Raw genomic sequence first — 18,351 nt, 5'->3', positions numbered from 1 at the left:
GACCATTAACTTTTTATTTTTTGGTCAGTCTTGGGCTTGAACTCAGCCTGGGCACTGTCCCTGAGCTCTTCTACGAAAGGCTAGCACTCTACCACTTTGATCCGTAGCTCCACTTCCAACTTTCCTGTCCAGGCTGGCTTTGAACTATGATCCTCTGATCTCAGCCTCAAGAGCAGCTATGATTACAGGTATGAGCCACCAGCGCCCAGCTTCTAAAATCTCTCTAATCGATATAATCAAATTATCTCCAATACTCCAAACCAATCAAAAACTCAAAAAACTTGGATAAAGGTATATAAACAAAGAATTTTGCTTACCAGCACATAATAAAACAAACAGAATAGGCTATTACTTCTGATAATAACTTTTACTTACGTGGTAACTGTGGTGTTTTACTATCATGTGAACGGTAGTCTTCATGAGGAACAGACTTGTCATCCTAATTGCAAAGAAGTTTATTACACAGTTAATATATTTCTAAAGAGAACTGTAACAAATGAAAGACTGGAAAAGGATAGAGATTTTAAAATGATATATAAAAACTCACCATTTTCACATGCATAGGTCTATCAAATAAAAATTGTCCATTGAACATTGCTGTTGATGCAGTTAAGGAAAGCTAGTGAATATGTCAAATAAAATTATACTAAACACTAAACTAATTCTTATTAAAGGACTCTAACTGTTCTCTGATAATTTAACATCTAGAATTTACCTGTATTAGTCTCTTTCATATATTCAAGGAAAACTCATTAATTCTTTGCATTATAGCTTTATTTTATGAATAAGATATTCTTTTAATTCAACCATTGAAAAAAGAAAATTAAGTCTCATTCAAAGCAATCATACTCATGTACAATTGAATAGTGATTAAAAGCAAGTAGGCAGACAGTTGTGGTAGTAAGTCAGAATAGAAAGGAGCACCTATCAGCCCCATACTGTGAGGATAGTTGAAGTTTTAAGAGTGATTTTAGTGATTAAAGTCGAACATAAGATTCCTCAGCCTTAAATTCCTCAACCTTAAATTCTTCAACCTTAAATTCCATCACCTCTCCCTCCCCCCAAATGGTCTCTACCTTCTGTAATGCATTATTTTTGTATCAAACTTCTAAAATACAAGTCAGGATACAAATTGCTTGAACTGCTTCGATTGCTTGCTCAAAAGTTACAGTGCCCATTCCTCTGCTCTTGCCGTCCTTGTCTTCTTTAATGTCTGCTCGCTTTACAGTTCCAGCTATGCTGAACACTTCCTTTAGCTTTTTCCAACCAACTTTGAAGTCAAGCTTAACATGAAATTGTATAAAGTTACATATCTAATAAACCTCTTTCCCCATGTATAAATGCAAAATAATCTTTTTAAATTCTCAAAACTAAAAATAATTATAAATGTTCAAATACTATCACTGCAAGTTGTTTAAAATCAGTTCAGCTTTACTTAATTCCTTTATTTTTTTTTTAAGTCTGAAAACCATCTCTCAACTATTCTTTTGTACCAGTGAAGTTTATACATCTATTTTCACCAAGAGAAGTTCAGTTTGGGCAAAGTATTGCCCATTCCAATTACAGGAGCAAATGACAAACTAAACCACAGCATGCACACTCACAGGTATCAAGGCTACAAGAATGAAACTCCTTTCTAAAACGAGCAAATATATGTATAAAATAATTTCAAAAACTGCTCAAATGTTTATAAATTCCACAGGTCTCTATTTTAAAAATCCTCAGTACATACATTTAGACTCTAACCTCTTACACTACAATTTTACTTACTTTAGTCAAAAATAAACACTCTTCTATAAAATTATCATCTGTATACCTAACTACACAATCTGATCATTAGAACTAAGGATTCAAACAATAAAATTTTAGAGTGAAACTTAAACTTACATTAGCAACAAAAATTGTAGAACCAAGTCTACCAGCTTGCAAATTAGTGATAACCTCGGGAGGAATGTTTGGATTATTGAGAATAGATGGTGGCAAATTCATCAACCCTGATCCCATATCAGGGACGTGTCCTCCTGGAAATGACCCTCCTGTTCGCTGCAGTGCTCTACGAGCATTTTCTCCATCAGGATCCTATAACACACATTGACTGTTACGTGATACCAAATATATCCATAAATCTACATACTCAAAAGGGTAAGTTCAAATTCTACAGGAACTAACTTATCTGGCTCAAATTATTGAACCTCTTGAGTGAGGTTTGCTTGTTTCTTCTCATCCAGAGAATTGAATCCCATAAAAATGTGTAAAAAGACAAGAGATTTTTGTCTCCAGGGATGTCACTTACATGCCTTTCTCCAAACACTAAAGTCACTAAAGAGCTTGAAACTAGTTTAATCTTGCCTTCATGCTAGTGAGCAAGCATGGTGCATACACATCAGTGAACACGACACAAAGAGAACATTTACAGTGACTCCTTTTATCCCCCAAAAATGCTGGATGCCCAATAGAAGGTCATATTCAAATTAACTCAAAGCTTTTCAATAGTATAATAGAGTATAATAGTTATAACTAAAGGAATATTGGGGTGTATGCAATTGATAAATTTCTCTCTGAACAAAACACAATTATTTACCTTCTAACTTCTTATCTTCTTCAACAATAATCATAATTTGAGATAGGAGCAGGGGAGAGATAAAAGAATCTAAGCATCCAAGTGAAGAATTATAGCAAGCATTGTTTAAGTTTATTAATTTTAAAAGAAATATTTTATCTGAACATAAAATAAATAATCCAGTTTAAATATACTTCTCACTCATTCCCCTAGGTTTAATGTAAACAAATGAAAACAGATAGATACACACACACACACACACACACACACACACACACACACTCTCGCTCTCTCTCCCTCTATATATATACATACACATATATATATATATATATATATATATACACTGATTACAGACTATCACCTGTAAAAGAAGCTGTCAACTATACTCTGTCTGCAAACTTCAGAATACCAGAAAGAAAGAAAGAAAGAAAGAAAGAAAGAAAGAAAGAAAGAAAGAAAGAAAGAAAGGAAAGAAAGATAGATAGATAGTTGGAACTGGCACCAGTGGCTCAGGCCTATAACCCTACTCAGGAAGCTGAGATCTGAAGATCAAGGTCTGAAGCCAACCGAGGCAAGAAAAGTCCTGAGACTCTTATCTCGAATTAATCACCCCCCAAAAGATGGATGACTTAATAAATTTTCCAAGATGGCTTGTGAAAGAGTGAATATAAGAAACTAAGTATTCTGGCTTCTAAAACACAAAACGTGTTACAAAAGTAAAGAAATAAACATCAAAGTGTTATAAAACTTTAAGTTTAATAAATATTCCAGGTCTGAGAACTCAAAAAACCAGTAGGAACAACTAAATTTAGAAGAGTAGTTACCTATGTGGGAAAGAAGTCAAAAGAGAAAGACATTTCTGGAACTATTAAGATACATAAATTGAACTTAACATAAATATAACATGTTTCTATGATTTGATTTGTCTTGTATGTGTGATAAATATTTTTAATTATATACACATATATATTCTATGCTACCATCAGAAAGAATGACATCACCCTATTTGTAAAGAAATGGAAAGACTTGGAAAAAATCATACTAAATGAAGTAAGCCAGACCCAAAGGAACACAGGCTCCATGGTTTCCCTCATAATTAGTACACATCTAGACTCTCCTAGCAGAGGTCACAATAGTTCAAAAGCGATATACATATGGTCATACAGGATGAGACTAAACGAAGTAAACTCTAGGATATGGAAACAAGAGGTTTACCTTTGTGACTGTTGTTCTCAATGTACTATGTGCAGTTATTTCTTTTCTCTTTTTTCCCCTATGGTTAATCTCATGTGGTTACTGTATCTGACTTTGTTACCTGGTATATTGTATATAGGTTTGTTTGTTTATTTGAAATAGTTGAAACAGGGAAGGGAAGGGGGGAAAACAAGATGATTGGGAGGGATTTAGGGGAGAGTAAGGGGGGCAAAAAAACATGAGAAGGTATCAATGTTCAAAAAGTAATGAACCCACTATCTGACAAATGTAACTGTAAACCCTCTATACATTACCCCAACAATAAAAAATGAACAAAAATAGCCGGGCGCAATGCCTCATGCCTGTAATCCTAGCTACTCAGGAAGCTGAGATCTGAGCATCAAGGTTCAAAGCCAGTCTGAGCACAAAAGGACCTGAGATTCTTATCTCCAATTAACCTCTAGAAAACGGGAAGTGGGGCTTGGCTCAAGTGTAGGGCGATAGCCTTGAGCTGCGGAGCTCAGGGACAGCGCCCAAGCCCAGAGGTAGTGTGGTGTAGCCTTGAGCTGAATGAAGAGCAAAGGTACAGCACCCAGGCCAAGCTCAAGCCCCATGACCTACAAAAAATAAAATAAAAAAATAAAAATCACAGAGTAACTTTGCTTTTATTCTTCTTTCCCCCTTCCTGTCAGCCTGTTAAGTCACTGGTTGCTAATTTTAGAGGGTCTGTTAATATTTACAACTGCTCTAATCTCCACTTAATTATGTTGAGAAATGTAACTGTTTAAAGAACACTGGGGGGGGAGGGGGCGACGGGAGTTTGGCCTAGTGGTAGAGTGCTTGCCTAGCATGCATGAAGACCCGGGTTCAATTCCTCAGTACCACATACATAGAAAAAAGCTGGAAGTGGTGCTGAGGCTCAAGTGGTAGAGCTCTAGCCTTGAGAAAGTCCAAGGACAGTGCTCAGGCCCTGAGCTCAAGCCCAGGACTGGCAAAAAAAAAAAAAAGAACACTGGGAATATACTTTAAGATTCATGCCAACCACTCATTCCTAAGTCAAATATTTCGAGAAAAGGGGCTACCTTTAGTAATCTCAATTTTAAAAGATCTAATCAGATAAATCCCTCCTCATTCAGTTAGAACAAATTTGACCTTTTTTTCTCTTACAGAAGTTTAAAATGGATACATCTTGTATAACCTGAACCACATAGTATTCCAGACAGTACTTCTTAGTACTGTCTACAACATGCTACGTTTTAAAGAATCTGATGATATAGCCTTGGCCATTAGCATCTAATAAACTATTATTTTCTAAATAGCAGTGGAAAGAGTCAGATACTAGTGACTCATACCTATAACCCTAAATATTCATTCAGGAAGCTGAAATCTGAGAATCACAGTTTAAAGCCAGGCTCAGGCAGGAAAACACATGAGATGCTTATCTCTAATTAATTACCAAAAATCCAGAAGTGGAGCTGTGGTTCAAATGCTGGAGTGCTGTCCTTGAGCAAAAAGGCTCAGGGACTGTGCCCAGGGCCTGAAATCATGCCCCAGAATAGGCACACACACACGCACACACACACACAACACACAAAGTAACAAACCACGAATAACAAAGGAAAGCTGCTTAAGAGCAAGTACGAAATCATGTACAAGTAAATTTATCCTTAATACACAGTGCTTTAACAATCATCTATGATTAAAAGTTTTGTTTTGTTTTGTTTTTATCAAATACATCACCAAAATGAAAATTTAACAAAAGCAAGAGGCAGTTGCTTGTAGTTCACACGTATCCTAGCTAGTCAGGAGGCTGAGATCAGAGAATTGAGGTTCAAAGCCAGCCAAGACAGGAAAGCCCAAGACAGGAAAGTGTGGCTGTGGCTCAAGTGGTCTAGAGCACTAGCCTTGTGAAAAAGTATCTCAGGAACAGCACCCAGGCCCTGAGCTCAAGCCCTAGACCACACACAACCCATGTCCTTATTGGTAAACATTTAAATTCTAGGTAAATCTTACCTCTTTAATATTCAGAGGTCTTCCACTAAGGTCATATTTATTCATAGTTTCTAGTGCTTTCTTTACAAATTCTTCATCTTTGAATTCAACCACACTTAATAGGAAAAAAATGTATAAAAATATTTATATACTAAGATTTTTTTCCGATCAGAAGTTTAATTTGATTTAAGATAGAAAAAAAAATTCTTACCCACAACCCTATATCCAAATAGATTTGTCAATATATGCAAAAGAAAAAAAGTTTTAGATCAGTAGATGAAGTAAATGGTGGATTCTAACATTTAAACCAAAAGTAATCAATAACAAATTCAAGTTTTGTCTTTTATGCCACCTCTAGAACTATAACAGGCAAGTGACCACAAATTTTGTATAAAACTTTAAGTCCATCTAAAGCATGTAACAGCTTGAAGCACATTTTTCTTTTAAGTGACATTTTTTTAAAAGCTAACATTCAATCAACAGTAACTCAAGGGAGAAAGGGCAAAACTGAATTCTCCAATATATCTGGTCATTACAGGCACAAATATTTTTAAAATATTTACAACTCTAATCAAAAGAGCAAATAAATATTTTATTCTTAATAAAGTTCTCTATTAAGACTGGCTGCATATAATTTAATAACACCCAATTTCAAGTATGTAAAAAATCTCACCTATTTTAAAGAAAATTATATAATCATATTTAAAAATAATTTATTGTGATTATTGCTAACAATGCCATTTAAATGTGATAACAAAGTTTTATTTCTTATGTACCCAACTAATTTTTGTTTATATAGTGAAATATTATTAATAGCTTTCCTTTATATTCTTCAATATACTTTACTCCAGTTGCTAAAAATTAAAATGTATTAACCAATTCATCGTGTTTCAATCTAATCATCAATATCATTCATACCAATTGGTCAGAGCACTGCCTCTTATATAGTCCTGCAGGCTACCAAATTAATCTTTTCAATAAGTTTCAAAAATACATTCTGAATTAACACCTTTTAGCTATAGGCCTCTCCTTAAAACTCTTAGGAAATGTTATCAATTCAGCGACTTTTAAAATATCCTTGAAGCATCAAAATACAACATAAAAATTCCTATGGTAAAATCTTAGTGGCTAAGAAGAAACATTACCTTAAAACATTAGAAAAAAAGTAAATGTCCTTTCGAAACTTTTACAAACCCATCCCTTCCAAGCAGCTAGTTTGGTTGGTATGAGTGTCAGACTTGCTAGTAATAAAGCCTCAAATCTTACATAATAAAGTAAAATGAAATGAAACTTAAGTTTCCAAAAACTGGTACAAGTATTATACAAAAAGTAAATTGCTGAGGAACTTTTAAACCTCAAGCAGATTATGGCCCACAGCACTTACCCTTGATTTTCCTTCCGCATCCTTAAAGAGCTCCACGTATGTAACCTCACCAACTACATAAGACATACAAAAGGAAGATACCAAGAAACAATACATTTAAACACCAGTGTCTTGCTTTACTGCACACCTGTGCACAACTCTACAGAAAAGCACCTATTATTCACCAACAATCAAAACCAGACCAACATACCTCCTGTCAATGGCTATGCAAATTTAACTAATTTTCAGAAATGTACATCATCCACATTCTCTAAAAAAAAAAAACTAACCACCATATTAACCTAATTCATACTACAGATCATATTTTGGCCAGCATGATATAGTTGGTGAACAAATACACATGTAAATACAAATGGTCCCTTGGCCTATCATATTAACAACATTAGCACTTTTCAAATAACTTTGGTCAGCCTACACACAACAGCTGTTTTAAGGTGACTTGCTACCTGAATGTCTTCAATCATGTTTGCCATCAGTAAACTCAATTTACAAGTCATGCTTCACAGCAAGCCACACACGCAATAAAGTCAATGAATAAAACCAATCAAATAGTTGTCACCTTACAACAGATACACCAATGCAATTTTTAAAGTTTAGTAGAAGAGATCAGCCTCAAAGCCAAGTACATAGTTAACAGACAGTTGAAACAATTTTTCAAGAGGTAGCAAAACTAGCTTTTACAAAGTCAAGTATTAAAATTATTTTCCCCAAAACCAACCATGTATTTAAGATGAATGTTTTCAGATGATCCTGAAAACAAAGTTGCAACCGCAGTAACGCAATTTTAATATAGAACTGCAAAGACAGCATCGGAGCAGTCATGACAATGCAAACAAAATGAATTCCACAGCCAGATTCCAGACTCCACCAAGATAGTAACAAAACAGCTTTTGGAAATATATAGTCAAACCTTATTGTTCATACATTAGCACGCTAAATATATTGTAACTAATACAATAGTCCCTTAAAATCTATAAAACTGCAACTAGACAAGGCAATCACATTAACAAAATTCTTGGTGGCATGCAAATGCTGGCTCGCTACTATCCAGCCAAAATAGTAAAAAGAAAAATACTTCATTTATCTATGCTACATTGTAATGCAATTGTGTTGAGGGAAAGGAAGTGGAAAGATTAGTTCACACATGTCAAGAAATAAAAATCCGTTTTTTGAGTCTGTGTGGCTAAAAGGGATAAAACACTTCCTTAGTTTCTTCCCCTTTCTATATGAAGATTATCCAACAGTGAGTTACTTCAGAAATAGTTACCTTTTTCTCTCATCAGATCTTTAATAGCTTGCCATTTCATGTCATAGGGAATGTTGCTAATGAAAACTCTGTTTCGATTTGGACCCTTCTTTTCTCCACTGCCCAAATTCTTGTCTTTTGAATAAGGGTGAAATCGATTGGCCTTCTTGTTTCCTGTAGACTTTTCTTTTAAGTCAGATTTCTCTTCCTTCACCGATTCATCATTTTCCCTATAAATTAAAAAAAAAAAAGCCCTTCAGTTGTACTTCTAAGAATGTAAATCTATAATGAATAACATGTTTAATACTTCACAAAGCTTTCAACTAATCTATACCTCAGCTGAAGAGTTGACCCACTAACTTTAAATTACCCAATGCTATTTTAAAACATGTATTTGAACAGATTAGTAAATCTGACAGTTTCTCCGTTAACAGTCTTCACTTTCTTTCACATTAAATTATTGAAAGCATCTAAAAATTCAGTTTTGTTCCATCATACTACTTAATATTATTAGTCCCTACCGTGGTATAAGGAAAGGTTCATTTCTATAGTATGCAAAAATTATCACCTTAAATAACTTCCACTACTTCATTCAAAACTCTAAAAAAACGAATTTGTAAAATATCGGTGCCAGACATGGTGGCTGACATCTTCAATTCCAACTACTCAACTGGCAGAAATCTCAATGATTGTGGCTGGAGGCCAGTTAAATAAAAATTTAGCAAAACTGCATCTCAATTTAAAAGAGAAAAATAAAAAGCTGAGGAGAGTGGTATATCCTATCACCCCAGCTCCACAAGAGTGTGAGAGGATCTCAGGCTGGCTGAGCCCAAGAGGAGGTGCAGAGGAGACTAAGGCCTGGCAGATGGATCTTCAATGCCAACACCAGGGAGAAAAGTCCATCAGACCCCATCTCTAATTAACTAGGCGGAAAAAGCTGAGCCAGGGGTGCAGCTCAAGTGATAGCATAGCAGCAAAGAGCACGGAGGCCAAGCAAACAAGAGATCCATTAGTTCAATCCTGGAAACCAATTTTTTGTTTTGGTTTTTTACTAAATTCCAAGTTTAAACTCCATTAGTGTCCTCCCCCACCAAGATATTAGAAAAGTTCATCTCTTAAACATTAACAGGTTTCTTCCTGGAACTTTCTTCTTTTATTAAAAATACGATCAAAATATGGTCATGTCTAGATATCAACATCTATATATTCACATGAAACAAACTTCTTCCATTTGTAACTTTTATAAACAGAAAATTTATATGATACCATAATATCTTCATGTTGAACAGTTCCTTAGCACTAGTACCTATAGGATAAGGGTGCAAGGACAGGAGGGAAGCAATAATTACACACATCATGAGTCAGGATTTTTCTGAATCTTTTTAATGAGATTAAATTGGAAAAATATCCAATCTGTAAGACTAGAATCACAGCACAACTATTACGGTGCTATACAATCACCCACAAGTACAGGCATACACCAAATGTAGGTAAACCTTATACATAAAATTTTATATTCAGATTTATAGGGCTTATATATAAATCTATAAAGTTTAAATGTAAACTTATATTTAAAATGCAATTTATCTTTCAAAAGAAATCTTTTGGAACAGGCATAAGTTTGTTTTACTCTAGTGAATTTGCAATTATCTAACAAAAACATCTATTTCAAGGCAATTTTTCACAGCATATCCTAATGACATTATCTAAGAATGATACCTAGGCATCTTGCTTCTTAAGACACTACTTTGTGACCAGGTAATAACAAGCCATAAACAGCATTACTTTGATGAATAAAGACTATATCCTTTGGTATCAGCAGCATCTAGTATATGTACTGTATTTCCTATGTTCTCAATGAATAGGAACTTTTGAATGAATAATTAAAAACTTATACTATCTGAGCAGAGATTGTATCACTGTCAGAACAGCTGCGAGAATCAAGAAAGACTTTACTACCAAACTTACTTTTCCATCCTTCTAGACCCTGATGGAGATTTCTTCACTGCCAAACCTACTCCCTCATCAGAAATGACATGACTTAGACAGGGCCTTTCTAAAGATTACCTTCCTTTCAGAGCAGAGTAGTACTTTGGAAAATAGAGGCAAGCAGTCAAGAGGCACCAGAAGCCTTTTCTCTGGTTCCTGGGTATACCAGATACAATGATAAACCCTTCCTCTTAATTCCCGGAGAATCCATTTACATAATAGGAAGCTTAGCATTCAATGAATGTTTGTAAAAACACCTCTTTGTTCAGATAAGCAGGTATCTATATATTACCTAGATAAAAATCCCTTCTATTCATTTTACTCAGGATGAAACCAATTGTGAAAATGCATTCAATTCTCAAATACTTCTATTCCTGACCTGGCAACAAGGGGGTGCTGTCCAAGAATGTGGTAAACATTTACTACCAATACTCACAAGTCCATCAAAACAAACAAACAAAAAGAAGCTCCTGGTATCATAACTGTATGTTCTTTAGAATATCTCAATTCCAGAAGAAAAATAGAAAGATCTCAAATAAGTTTACTTCATACCTCAAGGAACTTGAGGAAGGGTGGTGAAACACATTGGAAAAAAACAATTTAAAAGATTAACAATACTAGGAGTTGATTTTTTGAAAAGGCAAATAAAACTGACAAATACTAAACTAGCCACTAAAGAGAGGAAAATGTTTTAAAAGACATCTTAAAACCCAAGAAGAGAAATTACAACTGATAAACAAATACAAAGGACAAGAGAATCTAAGAGAGTTATCTAACAAACTGGATACTTTAGAATAGAAGGGTAAATTCATAGAAACACACAGCCCACTATAGATGAATCATGATGAATCACAAACTTCAAAACGAAAAAGGAGATGGAATCAGTAGGAAAACTCTCCCAACACTGAAACTCTCCAGATTCAATAGCCTCACTGATAAATTCTAAGATATATTTAAGAATTAATAACAGTCTTCAAACTCCTAAAAAAAAATACTGAGAAAAAGAGAACTGGCAAATATTTTAGGAGTCTAACAAGACTTTGATATCAAAAAGCATGACAAAGTTACTATAATGAAAGAGAATCTTACATCTTTGATAAACAGATGTAAAATCTGTAACAAAATACTAGTAGCTAAATTAAACAGCATATTAAAGGGATTATACATCAGGATCAAGTAAGACTTGTATCCAGAAACCATCTAAGGATGGTTCAACAACTCTCAGAAGAAAAAGGCTGACATACATATGCTAGACAGGAATTAGTAGCACATATCAGACCTCCTTCAGTGTCCACAAGAAATGGGCTCCAGGACAGTACCCCTCATCCCAGAAAAGGCCGAGGTCCTTCATGGGCTTTAAAGGCTCGAGTCCTTTAATAAAATATGCATACAATCTTAAGCACAACCTCCTAACCTCAAATATACTTTAAATCATCTCTGGGTTACTTATGATACTAATACAATGTAATTGCTAAGTAACAAACTGTTACACTGTATCTTTCAGGGAACAATGAGGAGAAAAAGCTCTAGGATGGGCTGGGAAGGTGACCTAGTGGCCTTGCATGCATGAAGCCTTGGGTTCTATTCCCCAGTACCACACATACAGAAAAAACAGGAAGGGGTGCTGTGGTTCACATGATCGAGGGCTAACCTTGAGCACAGAGGTTCAGGGATAGCACCCAGGCCCTAAGTTCAAGTCCCAGGATTGAAAAGGAAAGAAAGGGAAAAAAAAGAAAAGAGCGAGCTCTGTACATGTACAGTACAAATCACATTTTGGGGAAGAATGTATTCTATCTACAGTTAAAGTCATAGCCAAGGGCCAGGAGTTTGGCCTAGTGGTAGAGTGCTTGCATAGCATGCAGGAAGGCCAGGGTTCCATTCCTCCGTATCACATACATAGAAAAAAAGCCAGAAATGGTGCTAAGTGGTAAAGCTCTAGCCTTGAGAAAGTCCAAGGACAGTGCTCAGGCCCTTAGCTCAAGCCCAGGATTGGCAAAAAAATAAATAAAGACAGAGCCGACCATTTTTATCACTCCACTGTTTTTCATTTCTATTTTAATACCAAATTCCCTGCAACTCAACAGACTGGTCCGGTGATAACACAGCCTCAGAGATTTCCACACAGGAAAAAAGTCAGAAAGACATTTACCTTCCGTATTTTGGTATAAACGTGTGTTTACTTCTTCCTATTCTTAAGACAGAACTGGGAGGGAAAGAGGTGCTTTCACTAACACAGTGTCAACTTCAGGTTTGAACATAAATAGGAGGCCTTATGAAGGTGAGAGGTGACAGCATTGTATGTCCCTATCACAATTCCTTCTAGCTGAAAATGTTATCCACTTGAGTCAACTAAATTGGCACTTGGTACAGAAGCTACCTAAAAAGTATGGGGGGATGGCATGGGGTGGCCTGATAGAGTGCTTGCCTAGCAAGCATGCAGCCCTGGATTGGATACCTGAGTACCACATACACAGAAAAGGCCAGAAGTGGTGCTGTGGCTCAAGTGGTAGAGCTCTAGACTCGAGCAAGCTCAAGGACAGTGCCCAGGCCCTGACATCAAGCCCTAGGACTGGCAGAAGAAGAAAGAAGGAAGAAGGAGTGGTAGTAGTTGTGGTGGTGGTGGTAGAGTTTTTTGATTGAAACCCTTTTTAGAGTTGGTCCTGGGTGCCTTACACTTGTCATCCTAGCTCTTCAGGAGGTTGAGATCTGAGGATTGAAGTTTGAAGCCAGCATGGGCAGGAAAGCCCACGAGACCCTCATCTCCAATTACCAGCAAAAAGTCAAAAGTGGAGCTCTCTGAAAGTGGTGGAGTGGGAGCTGCAATCACAAAAGATAATGAACAGTGTGCCCAGGCCCTGATTTCAAGCCCTAGTACCAGGGCACACATACACACACATACATACATACATACACACACACACACACACACACACACAAAATTTTATTTAGGGGCTGAGAATGTAACAGTGATCCTGCACTTGTACCTGATATGAGACCCTGCACGGTCAATGAAAAAGGAATATACATATATATATATATATATATATATACACACACACACGTATACATATACACATGTATGTATACAAAGATGTATATATGCATATGTATTTTGGTATTAAACAAGGAATATACATGTATATACATATATATTATACATGTATATTTCTTTTTTTTTACCCTGCAAGATCTCATATCAAGTACAATATATATATATATATGATATATATATATATATGTGTGTGTGTGTGTGTGTGTACAGATACCTTCTTGGGAAAATCAAGACTATCACTGTGTTACAGCAGCCAGTACACGGCTGACCACTATCACCAGGGAGGTGGAGAGGTACATTTCCCCCTTTGTAAACTACCTCCAGCCAAGCCAAGGGTAGGCAAGCCACACAATGGCATCGGTCTAACAGCTCGTGACTGGAGCACTTCCTCGCTGCTGCAAATTTATCCCTTCAGCCAAGAGCCTTCCCTGCGGGCGGAGAACAAGCCCACACTGTAAACTTGCACTTGGCGGAGTTGGGGGGTGGGGGGACGTGGAGGGGAGGGTGCATGGCTTTAAAAGACGAGGTGGAGGTGCGGGGGGGGGCATGACGTCACCCCCGGATACTCCCCGGCGATGAACCCCGCCGACTCGGCCTTCCAGACGCGGACCAGACATCCCCCCCCCCCGCCCCCATCCTCTGCAAACCGTGGCGGTCTCCGAGCATTCTGCTCAAATGGGGTCCGGGAGGCGCAGTCAGGGACGAGGAGGGCTCCCCCCGCCCACTCCCACGATCTCGGGGTGCAGGTTCCCTCTACGCCCCCCCACCCTCTTTCCCGCCGTCCCCGCCCCTCCCCGGGCTCCCCGGGGCCTACGAGCGCCGGCTGCACCTGCTCCGCGCGCCGCCCACGGCCCGGGGCCTGGCGCCAGGCGGGAGTCCCCGGCCAGGCCCGGCTCCGGGCTCGGGGCCCCCGGGTCCCCCGGCCGCCGCCGCCGCCGCCCCGCCCCTCGCCCCGGCGCCCCCGGGAGGAAGGGACAATACATTTTAACGCCGTTGGAGCTGCTGCTGTGCGGCGGCGCCTGCTTCTCCGGCTCCGGGGGGTGCGGTTCTCGCCGGGTGTCGCCCGGCGGTTCCGAGGGCTGCGGATGTGGGGTGTGATCCCCGGCGGCCCCGGTGACTTCGGGTTTGTCGGCGTCCGCCATCCCGCCGCCCGCTGACGCTGTCCGCCTCGGCCCGCCCGCCCGCCCGCGCTCAGGGGGCTCCGAACGCGACAATGGCGGCGGCCAGGGAAGCGGTAACGGATCCCGATTTGAAAAGGCCCCGAGCGCTCAGCTTGCCCGGGATCTCGCGAGAACCGGCCGAGGCTGGGCGAAGAGAGCGAGAGCGCGTGTGAGCCGGGTGCGGGGAGGGGGAGGGGAGGCCGGCGGCGGGGGAGGGGCGGGGGGAGGGGGCCCGGGCCCGGGGTGGCTGGGCTGCCCGCCCCGCCCCGCCCCTGCCCGGGAGCCGCCGGGTCCCGACCCCCTTCCCTGCCCCCCCCCACACACAGGGGGGTCTTTCCTCCCGGGGCGGGGCTGGGAATCTGCCGCCCTCCCACCCCGCAGCTGCACTTCCTGCCGGGCCCGGGCCGGGCCGCTTCGGGGACACCTCTGGGCCACCCCGGGAAGGTGCACGGAAGTCACGGGCACCTCCCCGTGCACACGGACGTCGCACGCTCTCTCATGGAAGGGGCTTTGAAGACTGGTTGGTTCTTGAGAATCCAGCTCTGCCCTCCGTGAAGGGGAGGAGAAGATGGATTGTTTGTTTGTTTGTTTGGCTTGTGGCTTAATTCTCCTGGCAGCAGTGAAAAGAGATTATCTACTTACAAGAACTTTCTCTCTGGGGGGTGGGGGGGGAATGGGGACCAAGACTGCGAAAGGGTCTCAGTGTATGGGAATGAACGCACCTCTGTCTGGCGAATATCATGTAACCCTTCTATTAATTACAATAAAAGTATATGAAAATAAAAAAAAGAACTCTCTGCTGAATGGGCCGATCATTCACGGGTTGGAAATTGGGTGAAGCAGTTTCAGGCGCTCAAGTTGGTTACAATAAAAATTTTAAATGGAGTAATCGATTATTTTTCTCTAAGTAAAAAAAAGAAAAAGTTAAGCTTGAATTCCTGACTCAAGTACTCTTAATTTTGTGCCACATTAACCTCTTTCATCTGAAACCTCCAGTGATCATTCCCGATGATTCTTTTCATAAAGAAGCACATGTATGGTTTACTGTTTTGCCAAAGTATTACACACACACACACACACTAGTGATGCGGTTGTAGTTTGAAACTAATACATAATTTTCTCTAGGTATGTTCTTGGCATCTTCCATAAACTACTATAATCTCTCCTCCCTCTCCCCCACCCCTTTCCTTCCTCTCTCTGTCTCTCAGAATATTTTAATAGTAATGAGAATTCTTGGGAAAATACTGTTTGGGGTGCTGCCTACATAGTTCCATAAACACAACAGATGTTATTGTACTTGCATGAAGTCCTCCTCAATCTTGAGACTTAAGTGTTTGAAAGGACACAGCATTTTTAGCCGAGAAAATCAGAGGCACTCTGCCACTTTCTGCCTGAAATGCCTTGAGCAAATGACTTCTCAATTTCTCTCCATAACAAATGAGGCTAACCATATTTGCCTTTCTGGGTTATGGCGAGAATTAAAGCACTTTATAAAGGACAAAGTGCCATAGTTCCAACATGGTTTTAGTCAATGAGAACGTTTATTTTTTTACCAAAGTACCAAATTGTAAGTACTTCCAAATTATCACTTTCTCCTATACTTTTCGTACGTATGAATATAGCAATGAAATCAAATCTCACAGTTCCTATTATAGTAAATTGCTGTTAAAAAAAATCCTTTCACCAATTCAACAGTTTTAATGATTTTTATTTAAATTACATTTTCATTTAGGTGGTACTGAGGAATCAAACCCAGGGCCCCATCCATTCTAGGCAAGCACTCTACCACTAAGCCACATTCCCAACACCAATTCAACATTTTAAAGAGCTTTTGTTTAACATAGACACATGATGAATGCAAAAATGACCAGAGCCCGCATCTGGTGAGAAGCTCTATGGGAGAAGATTCTTATAAATACCACTGAGTACTATAATAAAGAGAAAAGCAAAATCTAATTTAAAAATTGTTCACAAACATGGAAGACTAGCCCATACTATCTCAAAGGGTGGCAATTAAAATATTTCACTAAAAGATTTATCTTGATTACTGAGCTTTTGAGTATTACTTATAAATTTTGTGCCTAGGAAAATACCTCATTTAGTAAACCTTAATCCTGATCTTCAAAAATGCATAAAGAACAGAGGTTAATTCCTTTGAATCTGTGAGGGATTCATAGAAAAACTAGAGATTGAAAGATAGGGAAATTGGAGCAAGGAAAATTGAAGAATTGGAGAAACTGCTTTATACAGTGATTGTTCTTCACTTGCTATTAATATTATATGTATCTTAGCTATAGCTATAAAAAAGCAAAGGAAGGAAAGAAAACTACAAATTCAATTTCCATATTTTCATTTTCTTCAACTGATTGTCTGGATTGTGTGTATATGTGTGTGTGCAAGTGAACATTAAAATATTCTCAAGTAATACCAAAGTGTTTTATTCTTCCACAGTTCCTACTGTATAATTGCTGTCCTTTGTAAATGCACAAATGTAATTGCGGAACATCGCATGACCACCAAGTTTTCTTTCTTACAAATTGAATGTGCATAAGGAATATGAGGGAAGCCATTGCCTCTTATTCAGAAACTTAAATTCAAAATCTTTCCGGAGCAATAATATATGATTGATTTAGAACTTATGTTCACCTGCTAGTGAAATAATAGTTATTATTACTAGTCACTGAGTAATACCTCAACAAGATGGGCTTTACTCTGTTTAGAGAGAGTAGAGAGGCTACCTCCACCAAGAGCACCTCTGCGGGCTCCCCAGTCAGAGCAGGATGCTGGTCCCTTAATCGTTCACTGTCCTAGCATGACATTTTCCTGCTTAAAGTGTCCCTGGAGTCCACAATGGCTTCTCCAGACCTAATCATCTTATCCCTGTGGTAGAACTTAGGCAAGAAAATCATAAGCTCCTTTCATAAAAAAAAAAAAGGAAACACAAGCTTTCTATACATAAATCTAGTTTAAAGTGTCCAGTGATGGGGCACAATTTAGTCAGAGGACACAATTAGCTGTAGGGGAGGTTGGCAATAGTTTTGTAGGTAGGCTCACTGCTAAAGGGGGCTCAGTAAAGCAAGGAGTAGAATGGATTGGCAACTATGATGTGGCCATCTTTTCTCTCTGACTTTAAGAAGGACAAGGCAAGGTCTGACAAGGTGAAGACAAACAAAATGTGTAGTATATAATGTTTAGATTTTCTTGATCAACTAAAGGAAATGGCTAAATTGGAAGCATTAAGTTTCTAAACTTTAGAAAGGAAAATCTTTTTTGTTGTTGTTATTCTTAAATTATAGAACTGAGATATGGCTCAATGGTAGAGTGCCTCCTAGCAAATATGAAGTCTTGGGTTTTGTACCCAGGCCAAAAACAACAAAAGTGGTAAAAATAAACAATCTTAACCTAGACTACAAAATATCATTGAAATCCATGTTTATTTCCCTTTTTTCTAAGAATTTCACTGTATGATGAATCTCTCTCTTTTCTCTCCCTTTCTGGTTATGTTCTATACTGTGGTTATACAAACACTAAAATGTTTTCCTGAAGATATTATTTACCTTTGTTGTTTGCTTGTTCCTCTCCTTTGGGCTGTAGAAAAATACCACAACTTCCTTAGCTGACATCCATTCTCCCTGTTTCCCTTATTGACAAAAACCACAATTTTGTTTAGAATAGTAATGTGCCCAACTAAAATACTAGAAGAGACCATAGAACACAAATCTATATAGTGACTTATAAAGTGTTTACTTTTTTTTGCCTTATTAAAGATTG

General features: G+C 38.5%; 1 protein-coding gene across 2 annotated transcripts in view; it reads right to left on the bottom strand.

Moving 5' to 3' along the window:
- Positions 1-14,708, bottom strand: part of Myef2 (myelin expression factor 2) — a 28,820-nt gene extending 14,112 nt beyond the window's left edge. For both annotated transcript variants that reach the window (XM_090358467.1, XM_090358466.1), the window contains exons 1-9: positions 14,402-14,708; positions 8,401-8,609; positions 7,134-7,186; positions 5,961-5,968; positions 5,771-5,864; positions 1,888-2,079; positions 1,130-1,283; positions 548-597; positions 376-439 (exon numbers count right to left, since the gene is read on the bottom strand). In XM_090358467.1, coding sequence (XP_090214593.1) covers positions 376-439; positions 548-597; positions 1,130-1,283; positions 1,888-2,079; positions 5,771-5,864; positions 5,961-5,968; positions 7,134-7,186; positions 8,401-8,609; positions 14,402-14,562 — 985 coding nt within the window. In that variant the 5' untranslated portion in view covers positions 14,563-14,708. The remainder of the gene's footprint in view (positions 1-375; positions 440-547; positions 598-1,129; positions 1,284-1,887; positions 2,080-5,770; positions 5,865-5,960; positions 5,969-7,133; positions 7,187-8,400; positions 8,610-14,401) is intronic.
- Between the last annotated feature and the right edge of the window lie 3,643 nt (positions 14,709-18,351).

The sequence above is a fragment of the Megascapheus bottae genome, chromosome 25 (genome assembly GCF_031878675.1).
Source record: "Megascapheus bottae isolate mThoBot1 chromosome 25, mThoBot2.hap1, whole genome shotgun sequence".
In the NCBI taxonomy this organism is placed as follows: Eukaryota; Metazoa; Chordata; class Mammalia; order Rodentia; family Geomyidae; genus Megascapheus; species Megascapheus bottae.
The sequence above is the reverse complement of the archived record's forward strand: the minus strand, read 5'-3'. Positions and strand labels throughout refer to the sequence as shown.